This window comes from Bolinopsis microptera, chromosome 2 (genome assembly GCF_026151205.1).
Source record: "Bolinopsis microptera isolate Bmic1 chromosome 2, MBARI_Bmic_1.0, whole genome shotgun sequence".
Taxonomy (NCBI): domain Eukaryota; kingdom Metazoa; phylum Ctenophora; class Tentaculata; order Lobata; family Bolinopsidae; genus Bolinopsis; species Bolinopsis microptera.
In genome coordinates, this window is record NC_087073.1 from 9,872,163 (window position 1) to 9,896,638 (window position 24,476).

Here is a 24,476-nt window from a genome sequence, read left to right on the forward strand (position 1 = left end):
ACCGAAGCTTGATGACTAAATGATAACACAATTCTTTTAGGCAGATAAAGATATTAAATCAAATACGTGAAAACATAGCACAGTATGATAAATAAATGAACATTATTCTTAGTTTATTCCTTTTGTGTGAATAAGATCACCGTAGCAGACAGCAGTTCACGCAACATTGGCCGTGTGGACTGCTTGTCACTTGCGGAGGACATTTAAAAAACACGTTCTAGAAAAGTACACGTGTTAGTCAAAACAATACATGCACGTTTTACAAAAATAATTACAAGTGTAAAATTACCAATCTTTAAAAATACACGTGTTACAAATACAAATACACGTGTAACAAAATACTGAGCACATATCAGGCCATATATTTGCTTAAATTTGAAGTGAGTTAAGTTTTAGAACCCTTTAAAAGCAACTCTAAAATTCAAATTCTTACCATTCTGAGAGGATTGGATGCTAAAACGATGAGTATCGTTGATCAGGAGCTCTATTTATCAGGTTTTATAAAAACGCCAATAGAAAAATGCGAAGATTTTTTATAGGGTCTCCCAGGAGATTCTATGTACTTCCAAAAGTATACATCCATTTTTTTTCCAGGTGTATTCGAGGAAATGTCTAAGCTTGTTATGTATGCAGTTTCATTGACCTAATACAAATGATGGAATTTAAGTGAATTTAATCTGGCGGGTGGTATTTTTTTATGCAGATAAAGAGCTGAGTTGTGGTCTAAGATGGGAAGCCATAACTTATCTCTGGATCTCAATCGGGTTGACATAATTAAAATAATAGTGCAATCTTGTCCTTGTCCTCTCCCCAGAATCCACAAGATGGTTAGGAGAATCGTCGAGGGACAAGCTGCGTCCGAAGAGCTCCGAAGGAGGGTTTTCAATCAGTTCCAGCCTGAAATGAACAGTTTTCACAGACTCTGCATCATATACAATTAATAATAAAGCTGGACTAGCTGGACCTGTTCTTATGATAAAATTAATTAAAAATAAACCATGTTCCCCACTTGGAAACGATGTCACAGACAACAGCCACAATTTAACGGTAAACATTCTTCACTAAATAACTGACCCAGTTTTAACAAATTCGAGTCATGAGGAGGAGACTGAATCTTACTTACTCGTCTGCGTCGTCCAAGCGTGATATCCGCAAGAAATTGTGCAGATGCACACAGCTTTTCAGAATCAGCCTAGTCACCTCCTCATTTGTGGTCAGGTGACTCAGGATCTTCCATTTCCTTGATAGGTGTCCGAAGACGCACTCTATGACCATCCTGCCTCTGAAACAGTGTACAATTCAATCTACATAAGGTTCTACAAAAGTTTTCAGTTTTGCGATGATCACTTTACAGGAAAATACAGGAAAACAGCTCAAAGAGCACAAACGGTAATTCTTGATCAATTCATACAAAAACAATCATGACTGTCTAATCTAATTAGATGTAGTTTTCTGAATTGTCGAGGCTACAATTTATTTATTTATTTAATTCGTGACGTTCCAGTACCTGGATAACCTATAGTTTGTCATCCGCTGAGATTTTGACACCTTCCCCCTGTACGGCTTCATACAATGAGCATGAAGGGGAAAGGCATCGTCACCGACAATGTAGTAATTGACTCTACCAAGTCGCTCCTGAAAAGAAGACGTAAACATTATATTAATTAAGTATCTTACAGCCTAGATAACATATAAGCTCATATTTTTATGTCCTAAAGGATGCAGACCAATGGCGCTGTTTTTAGCGCCCAGAACCACTCTCCAATCAAGGCCCCCCATCAAAGTCCGAAAGCGGGGTTAAATTAAATCTTTCTATGAACACACCCTGTTCCATTGTTAAAACGGTAATCATGTTCAAGGGCTGGGATTCCGGGTAAAGTATTTACTGAGTTAATGAAGCCTCGAGCATTTGGTATTCACGAGTGTTCGCATATTATCATCAGTTCTTACCTGATCATCATTCGGCAGAATCTCAGCAGCAGGTATAAAACCCCGTTCTAGGAATTCTCCAGAGGCCAGTCCTCGTCCCAGTCTGTCCTCTGACCAGATTCCTCCGTCTGATCGACCGCCAAAGCTTCCAACGTTAAAATGACGGATTCTGAATAAGTAATTGTAGTAAAGAAGTTAGAGAATGATGTTAGCATTTAAGTTACATCTCTCATAGATCGCCCGCAATCCTCGCAAGTTTTAACTCCAATCTACCCATTCCTGTTTTTTGCAGAATGCAGCAATTTTTATTGAAAGCATGCAAAAAACGATATTCATGAGCGGTACATATGATATTGTTTTAAGATTACATATCTCATTTCAATAAGTTAGTAGGAATCTGGCTACATAATCTTGGTTGAAGAGGAGAAGTGACAATGTTCTTCACTACACTAGCATTTAAGTTGAACCATTTTTTTAAAGATGACATGTGAAAATAGCACTTACATATAATCAGCGTCACACACTGCGAGGAGAATAACAGACGGCCATCCGTGATAATTAATCGTGTAACTTCCAGTTTTCCCAAATTTTGTAATGAAGCAATGCTTGCCGTCCACTGCCCCTGAAATGACATGTGTAAATGCCTCTTCTGTCTCAGGACAGACGAGGATAATAAAATTGGTCGGCTCTGAATGTTTAAATCATACTCCTAAAATTTATGCTACTCAAAAACATCGAAATTTAATTCGTGAATTTTTGAAACTGTGGCGAACCTTAACTAGGCTAAGTTTCGGATTTCTGTGTGTGAAATGCCACCCTGTGGCGTATAGTTTTTGCCTGCTTTCAGAATGATCCAATAAAAACTGTACGAGGAGAGCATTTGAAGTTTGAAAAATGGTCGTTTCGGGAAGTCAAGATTGAAAACTTCCCATAGTTACTGTAGAATTGCATAATATGAGCAATGATCTTCAAACTGCAACAAATATCGTTTGATCTCACTCTATTCCTCTCTTCTTTAAGGAAACGCTATAGCATCAATTTCCATGATTCACCAACTCGAGACCCTCAGCTCCCGGCGTCCAATCAAAGATAATTATATATATATATATCAACGTCAATAGATCGCCTCCCCCCTCCCCATCCCAAGATGCCTCCCCACCGTTCAGTCAGACTTTTTCATTACCAATGCAGTGCGGCAGCTGCCATCTTTCATGGAATCTCTGAGCAATTTTTTTCCAACATTCAGTCGACCGTGGACGAAAATCTGCGTGTTCAGCCAGGCAGACAGAGATGGCCGTTGTCACCTGAAATACAATTTTTACTTGATATAATAGACTTCTGTTCCTGAGGTATACCTGGTGATAAGTAAACTCAAAGTGTCAGTGGCTCAATGAATCTATAGAATAAGCAACTAAGCGCACCAACCTTCTTTATTATCCTACACACTCTGCACCGGGATAGTACAAACTGGTTCGCCAGATACCCTTGCGCACACCCAGACTTCAGGTAGCTGTGGTGTTAACTTCAATTAGTGATGTAAAAAGTGATATTCCACATTTACATTATAACTCTTATATATATATATATATATATATAATGTAGTATTGAATGTAGATAAGAAATAATTCGACTTTTCATCTCTCTACAGAAATTTCCAGTTCAAACAACTGAAAAGTTGAGAAATTTCTCATAACGATTGACGACAGAGATAATTCCGTCATTTATAAATATTCATCCAAGATTCTACCCTATATTGTCCTGTCCAACCTTAGGGTTAAAATGAGCTGCTCTCTAGCTGAGATTGACGTACTTTTCCGGTTGAACTTCTTTGGTTCTAGAAGCGGTCGAACTTTCATGAAAAGTGAATGATACTCTGATCTCGTCATACCAAATTGACTCCTGCCGGGCATCATCATTAAAATCTATCGATGGATCAAAATCTCTGGCTTATCGATTTAAAAATGGACAAGGAAATTAGCGGATATTACTATTTAATCAAGTTATGAGATCACTGATCCTTGTATAATATCATTATACTACATTATACATAGTATAAATTTTACTAACTGCATTTAGCTAGTTTATAGTAAATACACACGATCGCAGAATAGAGGAGCACAATTGGGCTCTTTGTTCTGCGACCGTGTTTCCTTGGTGGGCCGACAGGTTTTTGTTGTGTAGTAGTGCTGGGGAAAAAACACGCTTTAACTATGATCAATGAGAGTAAAAATTTTTAATTCTTGACCTTAGTGCCACAGTTTCTGTGGTAAAAACAAATTTATAGTTAAACGTTATATATCGTAGAAGGGTATGATTTACTCACATCACTAAGCATCTGGATGGATTATTAGCACACAAGGATAAACATGACCACCAGCTATACCACGTAACCATAGCTCCGAAAGAAATAAATTGCTCTACATAGAAACATCTGATTATTCTGGCCTGATCCTATCACATTGTAGTCCCCAGGGGTTCGGTAACAGGCAACTGGGACCTGGGTCCTTTTACCAGCCACAATAACATTGGTCATGCCAGTACTGTCATAAACTGTAACCAACTATTAAAAATTAGTTATCTTTAGCTTAATTTTAAATTTTAAGTCATAGAGCAATCTTCTTAATTTTAAAATTTTTAAGAATAATATTTTACCCTAACTATGACGTGGTGGCACAATCATTATTCCACAATTTGTATTTCTCTAGATATCTCCAAGAATTATGTAAATATTAAGGCTCGCTAATATCATAGATATATATATAATAAGGCATGTCTTCTCCTTGCCACTAATTTTCCAAAAACTATGTCCACTAATATTCCAATAGCTCATGGATTCGAAAATGGACAGGACACCCCCAATCATACTAGGTTGAGCGATGAAAACATGATGTGGCATAAACTCATTTCGACTAGGCATTTCGTATTGTAAGATGGTAAATTAATCCGCAAATACACAACTCATTTCTTAAGCATGAGAGCGTTGCTAATCATGTAGGTTACCGGTAATGTTGCCTAAATATTGTGTAAGTCTGCTGTGTAAAATTGGACTTAATTTAATTATTTAGTTATTTAAACCCTTTAAACAAAATATTGAATTAAATTGAATTGAATATAATATATATTGCCAGAATTTACTTACTTGTACATTTCTGTTGTCCCATATTTTAAGAGACGGTTGATCTGAGTATTATAGGCTCCGAATTCCTTACGTCCTTGGTAGTAGTACTTTACAGGTGCTCTATAATACAATATAGAATGTCAACAGCTTTTTTTTAAATTGTCACAAGGAAACACGATCAAGCGAACCTTGGCCCTTTAAATTATGGAAAAGTCAGACAATTCAAAATAAAAAGTTTGTAAATCACAATACTCGCCTTTTTGCACAGCGATAACTTATTGTACTGTAAACTGCTTTTCTTGATATTAACCGAGCTAGATGAATCAGCTTCCCAAGCAGCAGCCCACATCTCCTTTTCGTCATCACCATCCTAACGTCAAAATCTCCTTTTCGTCATTACCATCCTAAAGTCAAAATCTCCTTTTCGTCATCAACATCCTAAAGTCAAAATTTTCGATGTGAATACATAGAACATGATAATTAGATTAGATTATGATGAAAATCTTTTAAACATACTGGCTACAAAAAGCATTTTAGTAGTCCGAAGCTGTTCCAACATAAATTGAAACTGAGGTAAAAAGATGCCTAGCATCAAGTTAAATTTTAAATCATTATGACTGAGTTATGAATATCAAAATAAGGTAGGTGGTCGTTTCGAAGTAAGAATCCTGCAGCTGCACTGAATTAACAGCAGTAAGCTTAGTACATTCCATGAAAAGTTAGTTGCTGAGAACAGGACTTGAACCAGTGGCGTAACGAAGGGCCCTGCTGACCCTGCTGTGCAGGGGGGCGCTGTCTTATGGGGGGGGGGGGGGGGGGCGCCAAATCGTCGTTTGAATGTGGGACAATTTTGAAAAAATTTTGAATTACCGGCGTATCCTCTTATATTGCCTAATTTGTTCAATTTTAGGGAGGGGCACCAAAAGGAGAGGGGGCGCCAACAGGGGGGCACCTTTTCGGCAGGGGGGCGCCAACAGGCGACGTTACGCCACTGACTTGAACCCACAATCTCCCAATGAACGCTTGGATGCTTTAAGTTATCTCGGCCCCACTCAGTCCCAACAATTCACTTATTTGTACTACTAAATTATTTACAAGGAAATATTCAAAAATATTCATATTTACCCTTCTGTACTGAAGGGGACCCTTGGCAGGGTCACTCATTTAACCCTCGCATATGGTTTCCAAACATTCGGCTGAGCAGACCGAGAGGCTGCATAGACCCGATAGAGTCCTTAGCTGAGCGTCAATGACGCTCACCTCAGGGACTAATGATGCACCAGCGGGGAGTCTAACCACTAATCTTTCGATAGTGAAATCTGAATACCGCCCCTACACCACCAAAGACCTGCAATTTAATCTTTCAAAATTCCGTTGGGTGCACATACCCAACAGAGTCTTTAGCTGAAAATATCTCAGATCGATTTTGGGCGTTTTCGACCACTTGTAGTTGAAATTCTTAAATAATAGATATCCTAATTTATAACTTTTAATCAGAGTGAATTAATAATTGATATTTGATAATTTATTTATTTGATAGTTTAGTCTGATATTGATATTAATAAGCTGGTATCTCTAAGCACCTAGCTGGTTTCCTAAACTCATTCATGAAGCTGGGTCTATTTCCAAATATTCTCAAAATAGGTAAGGTCACCCCCGTATTTAAGAAAGGAGACCCACAGCTGTTTGATAACTACAGGCCTATATCCATTCTACCTATCTTTGGTAAGATATTTGAAAAAGTAATTTACTGCCGACTATATAGCTTCTTTACTTCACATATGGTCATATACGATAAACAGTTTGGATTCAGATCCAACCACTCAACGGCACATGCCATCAATTACTCCATTGACCACATTCTTAAAAACCTAGAAAGTAAGAATCATGTAATTGGCATATTCATTGACTTAAGCAAAGCGTTTGACACAATCGACCACAGAAAATTACTTGTCAAACTTGAACACTATGGCATAAGAGGGCCCTGTCTTGACCTAATTGAAAGCTATTTGTGTAACCGACAGCAGTATGTTGATTTCCAAAATACACACTCTGATCACTGCGAAATTGAATATGGGGTACCACAGGGATCAGTTCTAGGCCCTCTCCTCTTCTTACTCTACATTAATGACATAACCAACTCTAGCAAACTTGGACACTTCATACTGTTTGCAGATGACACGAACATATTTGTTGCTGGAAAAACTGAACAAGAAGCCTATTTGAATGCTAATAAAGTACTTGAATCTGTAAATGACTATATGGAATCTAACTTGCTGCACATTAACCAAAGCAAATCGGTCTACATGTTATTCAGACCTGGCCGGTACTCGTCCTGTGCACGTGCTCGTGAATATGGCTCTGAGAACTCACTCACGTTATCAGGCAACACGCTTACACGAGTAGATAAAGTGAGATTCCTTGGTGTTATCATAGACCATGAACTATCCTGGGAACCCCAACTAGATAACATAAAAAGTAAACTAACTACAAGTATAGCTATAATTAAACGTATTATGAAGTTTATTCCAGAAACAGAGTACCATAAGCTGTATGACTCCTTATTCAAGTCTCATATGAGCTACTGTATCAGTAGCTGGGGTGGTGTCACACCTTATAGACTATCTAAACTGTTCTCCATCCAAAAAAGATGTGTACGCCTTCTATTTGGAAGCAAACCAAGCTTTGACCGGGCAGAGTATTATGAAACATGTGCACGTGCAAGACCATACAGTGAACACATCGCAAAAAGGAGCTTTGCTTTGGAAAACACTAAGCCAATATTCAATACCGAGAAAATCATGTCAATCCACAACCTGTACACCCAACATATATCCACTGAACTGTTTAAAATCTTGAAACTGCATCAACCTATCTCTCTGACAAGTTTATTCCAAACAAGTTCCAGAGCATGTAGCCAAACTATGCGGGTCCCCCGACACAAACTTGAAATTTCTAAACACAATTTTGTCTTCAAAGGTACGACTATATGGAACAGTTTGGTTGATAAAATATTCGACAAATGCACTCCTAATGAAAACAATGTCATGGTCCCTGGCTCTAGTAAATTTTCCGACCTTTCCTCCCCCATCTCAATTATCAAGAGCCGTATCAAAAAGCTCTTACTTGAAACCCAGCAATTGACAACACCTGGGCGTGAAATTGAGTGGCTCCCCCTAAATAGCTGGGGCATTGAACCAGCTTAGTCAATCAGCATCCCATCCCTTGCATACAACTAATTACAAAAGCGCTAATTATACCTGTTTCAAAAGCATCCTGTCTGGAAGTTCCCTGACTGCCGTGTGAATCTTTGGATCTATTTTTGGATCTATTTTTATATTGATATGATTTTTATATACCTATATATTCCTCGCATAATTTCCATGTCCGCCTGAACAAACCTGGCACCATCAAATCTTACTCTAGAAACCCCAGAAATCATCAAGCCTAGTCTGAATTCAAAACTAGTTGACCAGCTACGTACAGTTTCCTGGACAACTGGAACCTTTTGGGCCATGCACAAGCCAATAGCATGTATGGTCCTGCAGTGGGGTCTCCTTGTCCTTGGATCTGTGTTTTGATCCGTCTTTTCTTAAAATTTTCCATTTGTGTCACTTAGAATCACTTTTTAAAATGTTAATCGACACCACTGGTCCTAGTTAAATTTAGCCATGGCACGACTACTCGAACGTAACAGTTAAATAGGTGTGACATACTATTATATTCTTATAATTATATCATATGAATTGATTGCACTGCTAATAAATAAAATACTTTGTTTTACTAAAATACTTTGTTTTACTATTGATTATATTGATATTTTTATTATTGAATGAAGCTAACTCCAGACATAAATAATACTACTTCTATTAACAAAGGGACTTGGAGTATAAACGACCAATTTTGCATAATTGTCTATCTAACCAAGAATTCAGGAGGCAAGGGTGGGTGCGTAAACTTTATGGTCTGCACTCTCAGATCCTGTATCACCCTGGATTCATTTCGACGTATTTTTGGTAAAAGTATATATACTTTCTGGTCACTCTCTTGCTACTCCAAGTCCCCTTTAGAAGATATATGGTCTAAAGTTTGCGCTAGTTATATTTATAAAATATGTTTTTGTCTGCTTTAACTGATACTAAATAAAATTGTTGTTTTCTTGAAAAAATTGTTGTTTTCTTGAGTTTTATTTATGCTATTATGAAAAATATATCAAAACCTCAGGAAACAACAATAGATGGCAGATTGAGCAGCGATGCTTGAAATTTGTGCAAATATTGTTTGGTTTGCATTTATCAAGAAAACGACACCGTAGAATCGTTTGTCGTCATGCAGTAACTTCAGTAAGCTACTAACTCACTAATGTGCAAATCTGAGAAATTTTGAGTAAGCGCTCGATTTTTGAATTAGGATATATGATGGAGCGAATGTGCGCGGCGCGCCTCTGATTTTCGCTTTTATGTATTTTCAGCGTGGCTGTTAAGTTTATTATATTTAAATGAAACTTTAATTGAAAACTTTAATTGAAAAATTCAATTGAAAACTTCGGTTGAAAACTTGAATTAAAAACTTTAAATGAACTTTGATTCTTATCTCGATGTCAAACCTTCGCCGCTTGGTGAGGCACAGAGGTGCAGTTTGCCGATCTACCTAAGGTTGCGAGAAGAATTATTTGATGCGCGGCGCGACCCAGTAGTGCATCGCGCTACAAAATGAACTTTAATCTAATATTGAATTTTGATTATAAAAGATTTTAAAAATATATCTAATGTTCAAAATGTAAAAAATGCATTATTAAAAATTGTTTAAATTGAAAAATATAAAGGAAAAAATGTTTATACCACATACATAAACTTAAAACAAAAAACATGTGTTTAAATATGTATTTCAATCTTTCAAAAATTCATGTAGATTTGTTACATCAAAAACTGGTACTGAACAAAATTAAGGAAGAAAAAAATTGAGCCGCGCATTTAAAGACGTTTTACCTCGAACTATAAAAATCAAACGCTTTGACAACATTTGTCGAATTTCTTCAAAATTGACTTAGCAGATTTATTACTTTACTTCATGGTGAAAAAACACAATTTGCTAAATATAAAAAGTGGTGCTTTGTTGTTCAATGCCCCTTGAGCGACGTTTGCATGTATTTGGACTAATTTCTTACTTTCATATGTATTGGTGGATGATGTTTGGTTGGATGACGGACGTCGGCCAAACAGCTACAGCTTTGAAGTAAGACTATAAATTGTGTGTAGCTAAATGAAATTGCACAAGCTTGAAATGCGGTTCTCATAAGGAAATTAGCTCCTTTGGCTACAAAATAGCACGTATGGTTTTGAACATATATAATATGTTTTTTGATATTATATATCAATTAATCGCTGTTTCCTGACTTTCTACACTCAACAAAAATGTGTTTCTCCTATATCAGGCACAACAATGTTATGTCCTGAAACCATGCACTAGTGTTTCTATGTTTAGTAGGGTTTCCGGTCATTTATATATGTACAAAATTGTTCGTCTTGTAACCACCAGTATTATTATTTTTTCTATTATATAGAGATTTTGACATTTTGGAGATATTTGTGATGATGTTATGTCATAATTTTGTACATTACTTTACCAGCGCCAGAAAAAATATGACATGCTGAGTCCTTCTCTTCACATGTATTTGCAGAATTATAAAATGTTTTCCCCAGCAAGTCATTCCTGACTACTGTTTGGGCAGATTTTAAGATGGGTTATTAACTGGTTTGCCCTCAGCTCAACCGACTTTTTACTTAACTTTTACTTTATCAGATGTGATGCTGCTGCACATTGGCTAAATGGATTGGCCTCGGGACATTTGGTTCAGTAATTTTCATGCTTAAACACTCCTTTTTTGACAAAACACATATATGCTGAAATAAATACACACTTATTTTAGGCTTGGTGGTGTATGGGCAGGATTTGAGTTTCCAAATCGTCGTTTGAATGTGGGACAATTTTGAAAACTTAACTTAAGTACTGCGCGTTTTGCTCTAGATACACACACTTTTTTAGAGATTTTACCGGCGTATCCTCTTAAATCGCCTTGTTCAATTTTAAGGAGGGGCACCAAAAGGGGAGGGGGCGCCAATAGGGGGGCGCTTTTTTCGGCTGGGGGCGCCAACAGGCAACGTTACGCCACTGCAAGCGACCCTGCTAAAAGATCTAGAATCTTGTAAGGGTCCCCTTCAGTCAGTACAGAAGGGTAAATATGAATATTTCGAATATATATGGCTGGTGATATCGAAATGGAAATGGGGGAGGGGTGGACAATGAAAGGAGACAGTTGCCCTAGGGATAAGGGATGAAAGGGGTAAAATAAAGGAGGGTGGATGTGACTTGAGCCCTGGGATGGAAAATAGACTGTACAGAAGCCAGGAGTTCTCTCTTTCTCTTTATCTTTTAAAGGGGACCCTTACAAGATTCTAGATCTTTAATAGGGTCACTCATTTAACCCTTGCATGTGGTTTCTCATACACTAAGGAGGCTGCATAGACCCGACGGAATCCTTAGCTGAGCGTCAATGACGCTCACCTCAGGGACTAATGATGCACCAGCAGGAGGAGTTAGGTGACTCCTAAGTCATCCAGGTGTTTGGGTTCAATAACCACTACAATGCAATTGTATCAATTGTACATACAAATTTAGATGAACTGTCACATTTTAATGTGATTTGACAGCTCAAATGTAATTGCTAAAACTTTAACCACATTTTGTGGCAAATCGTGGGGAGGTTACTTAACTTTTTTGACACGTGACACCGATTAACCTAACTTAAATCCCCAATCGATTTCACTTGTCAAAAAAACTGGCGTCAGCTCCCAATGAATTGCCACATCTATGGAAATTGCAAATGGTCCACAATCGATTGAGGACAAGGTACATCATATTAACATTTCATGTGAAATCAGCATCGAATATTGTCGACATCTGTAACTATCGACAATACTCGGTTTTCGATGTACACATGACGTAGTATAGAAGGACAAAGATTTCCACAATCAAAGAATACCATCTGTTTTCAGGTACTACCGAGTGGTTACAGTTTACTGTCGTCATGTCACACTGAAAGTAATCGTGCAAGAACATTACTTTGTTAACCATAACAGCCACCAGCAGCTATGTCACGATATGGTATACGATACGATTTGTTTGAAGCATTCGCTGTCTCATTATTTGTTTGTTATTAAAGGGCCGTATATTGCTGAAAATTGAAATAGAAATCTGAGACGTGTAAAACGGAGCTCCCTCTGTGCGATTAGAGATCAGAGGGAATTTCCATTCCACTTTCTACTGCAGTTTTGTATACTTTTGCTACAATTTTGATAGTATAAAACTGCATTAACATCAACAATTTTTATCTCCGAAATTCATAGTGCGGGAATCTTAGTCAGAGATGCAACTTCCATTATATCTTGTCGCAAAATTTGTATTCCTGCTTCAACAATTTCGTCAACGAAGGAAGAACACGAATCAGATTAGTAGCGTTTATTAAGCACCACAAAATGTGGATTGACGGTGACAGTAATTCCAAAATTACGTAGTCCAGCACTTCTGACCTCTTCATTCAACCAATAGTTGTTTCGGTGGTGGTTTATAAATGCTTTGTTTGGCAAATGTTGTGGACTGCTCATGCTACTGTACATCATTAGTTAATATTACATCTGTATAGCTAGAGTACTTACAATTACCAATACAAATTTTTGTCAGAAAAAATCTAGGGTGTAATTTGAAATTGGACGAGAATATTTCCGACTTAAATGATAAGTCGGAAATTAATAAGGTGATGTGGTTGTCCTCTCAGGACCAAGCTCGAAGAAAATGTATTTAGTGTTTTTGGACCAGGTTTCTATTTCAAATGCGGCAATTACAGTTTCTGCTTCTGACTTGGCGTGATTGCCTGGTCTTAACAGTATCTGCATGCTCATTGCTCATGCTGTTGGTGAATTTGTACTGTGTATTCAATAGCCCTCGGTTATTTGATGTATATGTTTTATTTGATTTGTTTTCACATTTATAACGTCAAGCAGAAGTGACGCGACAGAGGAGGTTCAGTGGGGGAGATATAAAAAAGGCCAAATCGAGGTCATTACTCATTTGTGAAGGTTTCCTTGCTAGCACACTGACCTATTCTGTGATATAGCATTATCATATGCTATTCGCCCAACGTTATTACTTGGTTCACTATCGATACAGGAGATTATCATTGTTCTCGTGATTTGATCTTTCTGTGTGGCATGTTTGTGGATCGGAATAACAACTGGTTTACTCATGTTTTTGATTGCTATACAGTTCGTCCTCACAGATAAGTTTCAGGCCATAGCCTATGCTGTATATAAAATGCGTTGTAGGCTAAGCTACGGGAACTTGAGCTGCATGACATCTTTTTAAGATATTATCCAATGACATTGGCTTCTCAGATTATTACAATTTATGCAAAAAGACTGTTTCTAGAGGAAACTACATGCTCCAAAGTGTTAAAAACCTTTGATAGAGCATCCTGCATCAATTCGAGTCATTTGGCCGTTATGTGTATTGAACATGGGAAAATATTCTAAGCATGGGAAAATATTCTAAGCACGGAAAAATATTCTAAGCATGGACAAATATTCTAGAACTGTTGGTAACAACATCGTGAGTTCAATAAAAATTTTCAGGGACCACATTCTTGGATACTCTAGGAGAAAGTGTCGCTGCCGCTCTGCGGACAGTAGCGCGGAAAGACGAAAAGCTAGCAGAGAGAATTGCTATCGACATAGAGCACCAAATTATCAACAAAATTTATTCAGGAAGGCCATCCAGGTAAATATATATATCTATTATTATATTGTTCTATGGTGTTCACACCTATTGTTAAAATTTGCAATGATCGCGTGTCACGATCGTAGCGCGGCGTAAGTGTGCTTTTTTTGCAATTGAATTATGTAGATGTACTTTAAAGCACACTTACGCTGTACAACCGTCACACGTCTTAACAATAGGTGGGAACACCATGCTATACAATGGATATTGGCCTTGGGTTAGAGTGGAACTGCAGTATCGTGGTAGGGGTAAACCATCTGAAATTACTTGATTTAACAACGAATCTGTATAAATTACTGTTTGCATCATAAATTTAAAGAATAATTGCAGAACAACCTCAGGAACCTCGCTGATTTGTAATTCGTCACTGCGCCGCTACCTGCGGTTGCGCAACTACCCGTGACTGCACTGCTACTAAGTTTTTTATCAAGAGTATCAAACCCTGATTTTGTTTGATCATTTGTTTTTTAGATGCTCTGATATTACTCTTCTCATCATATTGATATAAAAATTGTTAATAAATTGTTTATAGTAGTAATAACTAATATGGTTCTGTGTGCAGATTTTGATATGTCGGGTTTACTTTGTATTTTCACGAAGGAATTCTTCACCAAACTAATAATTTTATGCTGGAATGGAATCCGTTCTGTAAAAGTGTAAAGGTTTCTTTATATTTCAGAAACAGCTTTTATTTCCTAACAGCCACTGCTTCCGTCCCAGCCTTCAGCCTTGATATTTTAATTACATCATATTTGATCGAGATTGTTAGGAAAGTTTATTATCAAGAGTATCAAACCCTGATTTTGTTGCTGGTATTACTCTTCTCATCATATTGATATAAAAATTGTTAATAAATTGTTTATTATATAGTAGTAATAACTAATATGGTTCTGTGTGCAGATTTTGATATGCCGGGTTTACTTTGTATTTTCACGAAGGAATTCTTCACCAAACTAATAATTTTATGCTGGAATGGAATCCGTTCTGTAAAAGTGTAAAGGTTTCTTTATATTTCAGAAACAGCTTTTATTTCCTAACAGCCACTGCTTCCGTCCCAGCCTTCAGCCTTGATATTTTAATTACATCATATTTGATCGAGATTGTTAGGAAAGTTTATTATCAAGAGTATCAAACCCTGATTTTGTTGCTGGTATTACTCTTCTCATCATATTGATATACAAATTGTTAATAAATTGTTTATTATAGTAGTAATAACTAATATGGTTCTGTGTGCAGATTTTGATATGCCGGGTTTACTTTGTATTTTCACGAAGGAATTCTTCACCAAACTAATAATTTTATGCTGGAATGGAATCCGTTCTGTAAAGGTTTCTTTCTATTTCAGAAACAGCTTTTATTACCTAACAGCCACAGTAATATGGTGTGTTTCACTGCGTTGTCATACTGGGTTTTGCATTGTTTTTTTTTGAAACCTTCATCAAGTAGATATATAGCATTGTAGGTCAATATTTTGGTTGATTTTCCTTTTCGTATAATGTACTGCATAATGTATCTACTGCTAACTGCAAATAATTCTGTTATCTCGACTTACTTATTTGTAGGAAACATGTTCGAAAGGGAAACGTCGGTTACCAAGATTCAAAATGATGACAAGAAGAGGAACATGTTGAAGTACCTTAATATTTTTTTGCTAACCGAAGTGAAGGATAAGCTGGACTTTCTCCACATGTTAGTAGATGTGTAACGATCACGTTTTGAGAGCTAACAACCATAGCGCAGCTGCCAAGACAATTTTTACTGATACATAAATTATATGATGAGCTGAAACTACACTATCAGCCTTGCAGAATAAGAATAATAGCCTACAATGATTAGAAGATATTTCAACTGTTCATATTTTCAGAAAGACGTTCACACCTACGAACATTGACAAGTTGGTAAAAAGCCTGCAGTGCGATCTAGATTGTAAGCCCAGTGGCAAATAGTCAGGCGTCCAGGAATTTAACACCTAGTCAAAATTTGTTGATAACCGGTAAAAAAAGATTCTTGTGGAAAAAATATTCACATTAATTTAAAATTAAATCAAAATTGGTCGCTCTCAGGGCTAACGCGATGTTACATCATTTTATCGACTCGAAGTTCGAATCGAGCGCATTCCTAGATTCCATGACTATTTCTTACCTATAAGATTGCTTGACTATTTTTTGCGCATTCAGACACCAAAAAACGCGCAGAAAACGCGAGCTATCCATTCCTCCTTCCTCAACATCCCGGAATATGAAAAAATAGTCATGTAAAATAGTCATTTGAAATAGTCATGCAAAATTTCAGCTCTGATACGCTAAAATATCAAGTTAATCTTAAACAATCGACAATCTAATATGAATCCTCCCAATCCTCCCAGCCATATTAACTGGTGAACGGTGTAAATATAGAGCGGTATTTTAAAATGTAGCATTCAAAATTTTATGGATTCAAGTTGGCTCCTTTAGTCTAGATTCATTTAGAAAATTCTCGAAGTTCGAGTAATACAGTATTCTCAGGGTTTGGCGCTTAAGGAAGCTTCACATCCGAGACCGATTTCCACGAATCAATTTAATATTGTAGCTACAAGTCAACAACAGTGCAAGTGGGAAGGAAGTGAATCTAGCCATTGCTACTATATCAGGGGAACTCGTGTGTTCTAGGCTTAAGCAAGCTTCACATCCTAGATCATCTAGAGTACAGTGCAGACAACCCCCTCCATTATACATCCCTATCCCGCTTTAAGTCCGAAGTTTATCATTGTTTATTGTCCAATATTGTATCTAACCTGGCAGAAGCAAGCTTCAGATCCAAAGTCAGGCCATAAATATCGACACAAGGTCGATGCCACTTTCAGAGTAGCGAATCATTCATCATGCTGATGAGAGTCAAATCTTTGAACACGATCTACCGAGTTAGTATGAAGAATAGTATGCAGATGTCTGTGGGCTAGGGTCTATACTTCTTTTAAAAAATATTTCCTTGCGTTTCAAATAAATTAAAGAATTCTCAGAAATTTTTTATTTAATTTCAAAATTTGCAATTGCATATTCATCCGGTAATTATTCTAATGGATACGCTAAGCATTTCAAACTAATCTTGACCTGGGAGAAGAGCTGACCAGTGACAAGTCGGCCGCAAAGCGGCCGAAAAATATATAGCCTTTTTTTCTTCCCAAAATGGATTCCTAGTCATATTTAAAATTTATTCCACTGGGATTGTAAGTATCCTCTGTTAGCCTCTCCTCCACACTTCTTTTTATTTGTTCATAAATTGGAAGCATTGTCATGGATTCTTTGAACAAGTGGTTGCGCAAAACGGTAGTTTAAAGGGCTTGGGTTGTGGTCTGGGTTAATGTTGTGTAACGGTAAGGGTTAGAGTCGGGGATCGAGCTATCATAGCTCGGAGCTAGGCCAGGTTTAGGTGTAAGACAACGTTTGAGATTTAAAACCAGGGGGCCAACGATCGTGAGGTGAAATGTCGAGGGGTGAAAACCCGTTTAATTCCATGTGATGGATTGTTTAAAAAAGTGGTCGAAAGGACGATTTAAAAGACCGTACTTGATCGTTGAAAGTTAATGATTCTCCTCTAAGACGTGTAGATATATGTAGATACGTTTTAAGTCATTAATATACCAGGAGAGAAAATCCGCATCTTATTGATGAACTATGCTTCCTTTCGACCACTCTTTTATCGACCAATGAAGTCACGTATGGGTAAGGTACTATGTGATCACTGATCAGGTATCTACTCCACTTACTCATTCGGCTGTAATTACAGTGCACATTGATGAGAAAAAAGACAAGACTTTGGCAAATAGGAAGTTGCTAATATCAACAATCTGTGAGCTGATCACCGCCCTCAAAAAGATAAAAGTAAGTAATTATACTTGATGTCACAGATCTTCCGAAATAAGGTCCTGGCAGTGGGATCAATTAGAACATCCGTAATCAGATTGAGCTGTACATGATAAGCAGGCATTTTGCTTTGTACAAGTTTAAACAAGTTTCCCGTTTTTTACTTTACTAGGTTCCAGTTGATAATTACCGACTGCAACATCACCTTAGTTCAGTCGGGTGGAATGTTTGCAGTGTTTATAATTGCCTATGCTTCAAAAACATGCTGTGGCATACAGTATAAACAATTTCCTGAACAGGGAGGTAGGAGTGGTGATGGACAGAGTGGAAGTCTGACAAAGTTAGACGAAGACATCAAGAAAGTTTTTTGGAACTTCTTTACAGCTAAAGACGACAAGGTTTGAATATAGTTCTTCAACTTAACAGTTAATATTCTCACTGATTGAACATAAATTGATCATTCCCCCCTGAGTCCTGATAGGTATTGATTATGAATCGCTTTCACGTGGTGTATTAGATATTACATTAGCTATTAATTTTACCTACCATTGACCTTTAGCAACCCGGAGAAGACAGTGTTGATGGAGGAGAACAATTGGCAACAACTGTTAACGAGGCTCCGATCAGGGTCTCTAATATTTTCGAGAGATGCGACATAGGTATACATATTGTTACATTATAATTATACCATAGTGAAGCTCACTCATATCACTGTATGAGAATTTCGCTGTAACTCATGACCGACGATAAATTTGCCCTACCTTCTCTGATCGTCTGTATCAGTATAGCCTATCTTGGGCTTTAAAATGAATTGCTGCATTATGGTTAATCGTAGGCGATTCCCAGGTGCTATTCAGAGAGTGATAAAGAAGATGCCCCCGGTTCCCGTCACGAAACCTGGATCATTGACAGCCCCCGAGAGTGAACAGAGTGAGTTATAGCTATTTTAAAAGTCATCCGGATGGGTCACTAGGCGCTACCTGTGCTGAATATGCTAATATTTGTTTAGTCATTTTTTGTACTATCTACTGATCGTAGAAACAGTTTTGTGTCATCGTCAGAGCGGACTCCCAGTTTGAAATTTTATGGGTTTACAATACGATTCTTCAAGTAGGAACATCCTGCAATAAACTTCGTTTTCATACACTAATCCGCTGTGACGTTTCCAGGTGCTGTTCAGAGAATAGCTTTGGCCATCCGGAGCGAGCCCCGGGCCCCCGTCGCAAAACCCCCCGTTCAACCGGACACCACACCAGCAGCCGGGCCTGCGCCTCCAACCAGCAAGGTCCGAAAAGACCACATATCCAGACTTCAGAAAGAGTCCGAGAGTCGCCTGAGTGAGTTACAGCTATTTCTAAACATCATTTAGAATTATCGCCTGTAATATGGATGGGTCACCACTCACCAGGCGCAGGAAGAATTCATCTTTGGTCAATTAAAGTTGATACTTTCATCTTTGACCATTTTTTTGTACGATCTTTGTGACGAGTAAAAATTGGAAACCGCATTATTTAATCAGACTTTTGTGTGATAACTGACGCGTTCGCCATAATACAAAACTCCCTAACCTTAAGGCGTAAGGTTTCCCTCTGTGCAACGTCGAAAATAACTTAGTCACGCCTTTATCATTTCAGAGAGACGACATCTTCACCCCAAGGGCCTCCGAGATACAATGGTTGAGGAGGCTTTGAAGATCAATCCGGTGATAGGTAATAATTCAAGTGCAACATATCGTTTTTAAACTTTCGGACATTAATTTTTCTTCAAGTCGAAGATTGCATCGCCGTTTCCACACAAAGGTAGCTGGTTTGACGCACATCAAGTCTATTTTAAGCGATATAATACCCATTCACGGTCGAAATGGGGGTTAGTCGATATGCAATCGAAACCACTACAGTTTTAGGTCACTATAAGTCACGTTTCACTTGGTATGTGTATATAACTCAGTTCTAAAGTTAAAACTAACCCACTTCTGCAGGTTATCTCAGAAATCCATCTCTTTACTTTTAGCAAATTTCATGTCTGTTTGAACCTCAGTCTTTTATCAGGAGCCGTGGCCGAACAGGCGAGACAGATCCTCCAGGAGGATAGATGGGATGTGTTCGGCAAGAGTATTGCCCAGCTGTCGGCTGTCGCATATCAAGGTAACTTATTTATAGGTATTCGATCAAACAGTCCCGGAAAAAATTGGCTCACCGGCGCGGCCCAGCCAAAATATTTGCTACTCTTTTTTTGCAACAAAAAATCCTTGATCACGTCCAAATACTAGGGTCTCCCCAACAAAATCTTGCACCGGTCGAAAGCCGCGAGATTTAACTACCTAGACAAAACAATCTGCCACAATCTGCTTTCCAATCCAATAAGTTTGCACAGGAAAAAAACTGAATTCGTTTTGTTGATATGATGTGTGGTCAAAGCAACCTGTCTCCATATAATACTATCCGTACAACAACAAGAAATGTAGGATCATTGAATCTTTGGCGACTAATGTGGGGGGGGGGGGTAAACCCTATTTTGACTCATTTTGCCTCATTTTTCCCTTTTTTGGCTGCCCGAATGAGGTAAAATAAAGTAAATTTCGGCAAAAACATTTGTCTCTAAAAAGGCTCAGAAAACTAGATTCATTTACCTCACTTTACCTCATTTTACCTCATCCCAATTTTGGCTGCCCGAATGAGGTAAAATGAAATTGACCCCCCCCCCCCCCCCCCCCACTAATGTTTAGAACTCTTTCAGACGAACTGGAGCTCATGGAGCACGCAGGAAAGATCCTACTCAAGATCGCGGCAGACGCGAAGACAGTAAGTAAGATTCAGTCTCCTCCTCATTACTCGAATTTGTTGGGTCAGTTATTTAATGAAAAATTTTTACCGTTAAATTGTGTGGCTGTGTTGTCTGTGACATCGTTTCCAAGTGGGGAACATGGTTTATTTTTAATTAATTTTATCATAAGAACAGGTCCAGCTTTATTATTAATTGTATATTATGCAGAGTCTGTGAAAACTGTTCATTTCAGGCTGGAACTGATTGAAAACCCTCCTTCGGAGCTCTTCGGACGCAGCTTGTCCCTCGACGATTCTCCTAACCATCTTGTGGATTCTGGGGAGAGGACAAGGACAAGATTGCATTATTATTTTAATTATGTCAACCCGATTGAGATCCAGAGATAAGTTATGGCTTCCCATCTTAGACCACAACTCAGCTCTTTATCTGCATAAAAGAAACACCACCCGCCAGATTAAATTCACTTAAATTCCATCATTTGTATTAGGTCAATGAAACTGCATACATAACAAGCTTAGACATTTCCTCGAATACACCTGGAAAAAAAATGGATGTATACTTTTGGAAGTACATAGAATCTCCTGGGAGACCCTATAAAAAATCTTCGCATTTTTCTATTGGCGTTTTTATAAAACCTGATAAATAGAGCTCCTGATCAACGATACTCATCGTTTTAGCATCCAATCCTTTCAGAATGGTAAGAATTTGAGTTTTAGAGTTGCTTTTAAAGGGTTCTAAAACTTAACTCACTTCAAATTTAAGCAAATATATGGCCTGATATGTGCTCAGTATTTTGTTACACGTGTATTTGTATTTGTAACACGTGTATTTTTAAGAATTGGTAATTTAACACTTGTAATTATTTTTGTAATACGTGCATGTATTGTTTTGACTAACACGTGTACTTTTCTAGAACGTGTTTTTTAAATGTCCTCCGCAAGTGACAAGCAGTCCACACGGCCAATGTTGCGTGAACTGCTGTCTGCTACGGTGATCTTATTCACACAAAAGGAATAAACTAAGAATAATGTTCATTTATTTATCATACTGTGCTATGTTTTCACGTATTTGATTTAATATCTTTATCTGCCTAAAAGAATTGTGTTATCATTAAGTCATCAAGCTTCGTAAACTCGACATTTTCAATAGCTGTGGGCTAAACAAGTTTTCGCCATATTTCAGTCACCGTTAATCTTGTTATCATTATATCTGGTGGTTTTTTAACCGAACCAATGCATCATATTCCAGTCCCGCCAAATTGTGACAAATACTGGCAAATTTTTAAAAATTTTCTAATTTGCCGCAGACGCGATTACTGAAACCTTATGAAAGCTTTCAGCGCGGCTGACATTGTCATGCTTTCAGGCGCGCGACGTTTCAGGCGCGCGACGTTTCAGGCGCGCGACGTTTCAATTTCACTCGTAGGTGGGCACACCAGTGTTATCCTTAAGTCTTGATTATGACTAATTCGCGAGGTTCTCACCAAATTGATAGTAAAATTGTTTAAGTTTCGTGCATTTGAATTACGCTGACGCATATCTTCGGTGAAGCTATTTCGCTCTTCGGAGCAGCGAAGGAAATAAGTGCACACACAGTTGACAGCATAGGAGCGCCTTTCTTGATTCCAGGAGTCGTGCCTGAAGAGAGGAGGGGAGGAGGTGGTTCCGATCCATGTCGACTCAAAGTATCTTGCGAAGGCAGTCATCTCAGCAGGAAGAGAAGGTTTGAGAAGCCGCCACGCCTGGTCCACATCACTGACTGGAACGAAGGGGAGAGGAATAAACTCGATGGATGAGGAAGACATAGTGGTATAAGATAAACACAGGCGTTGCGGGTTTATATATTATTCCCGCTAGCTGATTGAGATACCGAGCATGTGAAGGTTCACATCACTGTATTGTCGTATAGCAGGTCATTATGGATGACTTGATCCGAACCAGTTCTCGTTAGGGCTCCTCGTTGCGTACGTAAGTCTGTGGATCACATGTCTGACAGGCCCATAGCAAGCACTCCATGAGAGCACCGGCTCAGATCACGTCATAATATTAGACTAGTGAACTAAGATCAACTGGTAGGGATTGAGGTATATTTCAGGACTGAATCACTACCGGACTGAATCACTACCAGTAGTGATATTTGGGTGGTAGTGATTCCGTCCGGTAGGGATTCAGTCCTACAATCACTAATCTTCTCCCTGAGACCGGGTAATTGTAGGTTTTGTGGGCGGGGTTTTCTAGACTTTTTAATATTATATGCTGTCATTAGCAAACAGTTTATGGCTTTGTGTTAATAAAAATCCATGAAACTGAAGTTGCAGGCATTCCTCTTGAAATATTTTGCGTGTTTGACAAACCCTTTACAGAGCTGGAATTTGCCAATCTTGTATTTTAGTCTAACAAATTTGCACTGTAAGCATACCGATACATCTGATAGCCTTGTAATGATTCTCTTGTAAACCTCCGCCTGCTCCTCGCTTTGAACTCCCATGTGTCATCCGTACTTACTGATAGGGGGAGAAAGATGGGATATTGACTGAGGATAAGATCCTTCGCACGCAACTGTCAACGTCGTCTACTTTGATCCTGCCGGCGCCCTCGCTGTCATACTCTCTCCATGCCTCCTCAAATTTGGAGATATCAAGCTGATATTTTCCAGATCTCAGTTCATTAATGACGCTTCTAGACTCTTCCGATAATAGCATCCTGTGGAATGTAGGTGAGTAATTGGAATTCCTATCGCAATTCTAAATATAATAGTTGCATCTTTTTGGGATTTCTTTATGCCCCACCTTTCATTTGTCTTAGGTTGCATGGTTGATGATTTGGCGAATTTTTTATCCAATCTTCCATTTAATGTTTTTCTATTGACGTCGAATTTTTCAATTGTAATATTCCTTATACAGCATCAAATACTATGACAAAAATGGGAAGCTCGATATTAATTGAAAGCAATGCAGTGCAGTATTGTGTGGTTTATTGCCTTGTCGACTTCAATAATAGGTTGAAATTTGAAACACAGGATGATAAATGATCCTATATATCATCAATCATCATGATCACATACTCATCAGTATGTGATCTCATCGATAGACACATCACATACTGACCTAGGTAGGTTACTGGGTCACATATTGATGGTTCTCAGTACAGTATCCTTGTTGTTTGCTTCTTAGAGATCCGTAGGTTTAATAATTATCTGGGAAGTTACTATACCTGAGAGATCCTCAACTAATACTGATCATAGATACCGAAAGTTTAAACACAGGATGATGCTGCATCAGACAACATATTGGGCAAAATCCGAAAATAGCTAATAAAAGTTTGCAAGGTACTTAACCCACAGGTTTACGAAGGAATATCTAAGAACCAGCAAGTGTGTCAGCTTATTGCAAGAAGTCATGCTATTAATTATTAAGATTCTAGCTAGATGAGTAACCAACTTATGGAACTTTTGTAGCGAGCTGTATTGATGTAGCAGTGATATGCATGGTGTGTGTGCAGTGCGTTCTCATTGCCAGGATGTTTCTACATAAGTTCTGTAACATTGCCTGAGTTACAAGATTCTGGTACATGTCAGCAGGTATCATTAAGAACCACCATAGTTGCACAAGCAAACAGTGTGCTTCTTTCCTCCCAGTTCCAGCTTGTCAACAAGATTCAGGTGTTACAATGTTTAAATACTGCCATCAGTTGTGTTCAGCCTGAATATCAAGTGAAGCCCAATTTTGTGACAGCAACTGACAGCACCAGCTGACAGCTCAATCACCGAATATTCGGTACTCGGTAACATTCGGTATTCTGCCAACAGAAATCGAATTAATGAATTTAAATGTTTATAGCTGAATATAATGATATTTAGTCCAAATGAACGAATGTGTCCATTTTTGGCGATATCAATTTTAACGAAATCATTTGTATTCGAATGTAAGGAGGTAAGCTGTATAATTTCAAAAAGAAATATTATACGTTTCT

At 38.0% G+C, this 24,476-nt stretch overlaps 3 protein-coding genes and 1 long non-coding RNA gene across 6 annotated transcripts in view; 3 read left to right on the forward strand and 1 right to left on the reverse strand.

Moving 5' to 3' along the window:
- Window positions 1-24,476, forward strand: part of LOC134811548 (uncharacterized) — a 31,135-nt gene that overhangs the window by 1,289 nt on the left and 5,370 nt on the right. Inside the window, exon 2 of one of the 3 annotated variants that reach the window (XM_063818488.1) lies at window positions 23,016-23,220. The exons of 1 other annotated variant lie outside the window; for it this stretch is intronic. In XM_063818488.1, the coding sequence (XP_063674558.1) occupies window positions 23,175-23,220 (46 nt within the window). In that variant the 5' untranslated portion in view covers window positions 23,016-23,174. Of the gene's footprint in view, window positions 1-22,685; window positions 22,710-23,015; window positions 23,221-24,476 lie in introns of all 3 variants that reach the window. One more of the 3 variants, XM_063818489.1, reaches the window with a different exon arrangement.
- Window positions 39-5,493, reverse strand: LOC134811549 (uncharacterized). The gene is made up of 10 exons (XM_063818491.1): window positions 5,304-5,493; window positions 5,069-5,167; window positions 3,697-3,828; window positions 3,355-3,439; window positions 3,113-3,233; window positions 2,434-2,551; window positions 1,951-2,098; window positions 1,508-1,635; window positions 1,124-1,282; window positions 39-897 (listed from the first exon to the last, which is right to left on the reverse strand). Exons 1-10 carry the CDS (start codon window positions 5,414-5,416, stop codon window positions 744-746), a joined length of 1,257 nt encoding a protein of 418 aa, XP_063674561.1. The 5' UTR covers window positions 5,417-5,493; the 3' UTR covers window positions 39-743.
- Window positions 16,740-19,090, forward strand: LOC134811973 (uncharacterized). Its single transcript, XM_063819142.1, has 6 exons — window positions 16,740-16,778; window positions 17,608-17,739; window positions 18,021-18,119; window positions 18,281-18,380; window positions 18,568-18,651; window positions 18,891-19,090. Exons 1-6 carry the CDS (start codon window positions 16,740-16,742, stop codon window positions 19,088-19,090), a joined length of 654 nt encoding a protein of 217 aa, XP_063675212.1.
- LOC134811461 (uncharacterized) lies at window positions 19,392-21,038 on the forward strand. The gene is made up of 4 exons (XR_010159812.1): window positions 19,392-19,430; window positions 19,770-19,865; window positions 20,458-20,522; window positions 20,738-21,038. It is a non-coding gene; the product is annotated as an uncharacterized LOC134811461 (long non-coding RNA).

Bases quoted from the DNA above. Each gene is read 5' to 3' on its own strand.
- LOC134811549 (XM_063818491.1), bottom strand. From the start codon at position 5,416: ATGGTGATGACGAAAAGGAGATGTGGGCTGCTGCTTGGGAAGCTGATT. The intron at 3,829-5,068 runs GTAAGTAAATTC...GATGCCCGGCAG, and splicing joins GGGACAACAGAAATGTACAA to GAGTCAATTTGGTATGACGA. The intron at 1,636-1,950 runs GTAAGAACTGAT...TCTTCTTTTCAG, and splicing joins TTCTGCCGAATGATGATCAG to GAGCGACTTGGTAGAGTCAA.
- LOC134811973 (XM_063819142.1), top strand. From the start codon at position 16,740: ATGCTGATGAGAGTCAAATCTTTGAACACGATCTACCGA. The intron at 17,740-18,020 runs GTAAGTAATTAT...TTTCCTGAACAG, and splicing joins CCGCCCTCAAAAAGATAAAA to GGAGGTAGGAGTGGTGATGG. The intron at 18,381-18,567 runs GTATACATATTG...GGCGATTCCCAG, and splicing joins TTTCGAGAGATGCGACATAG to GTGCTATTCAGAGAGTGATA.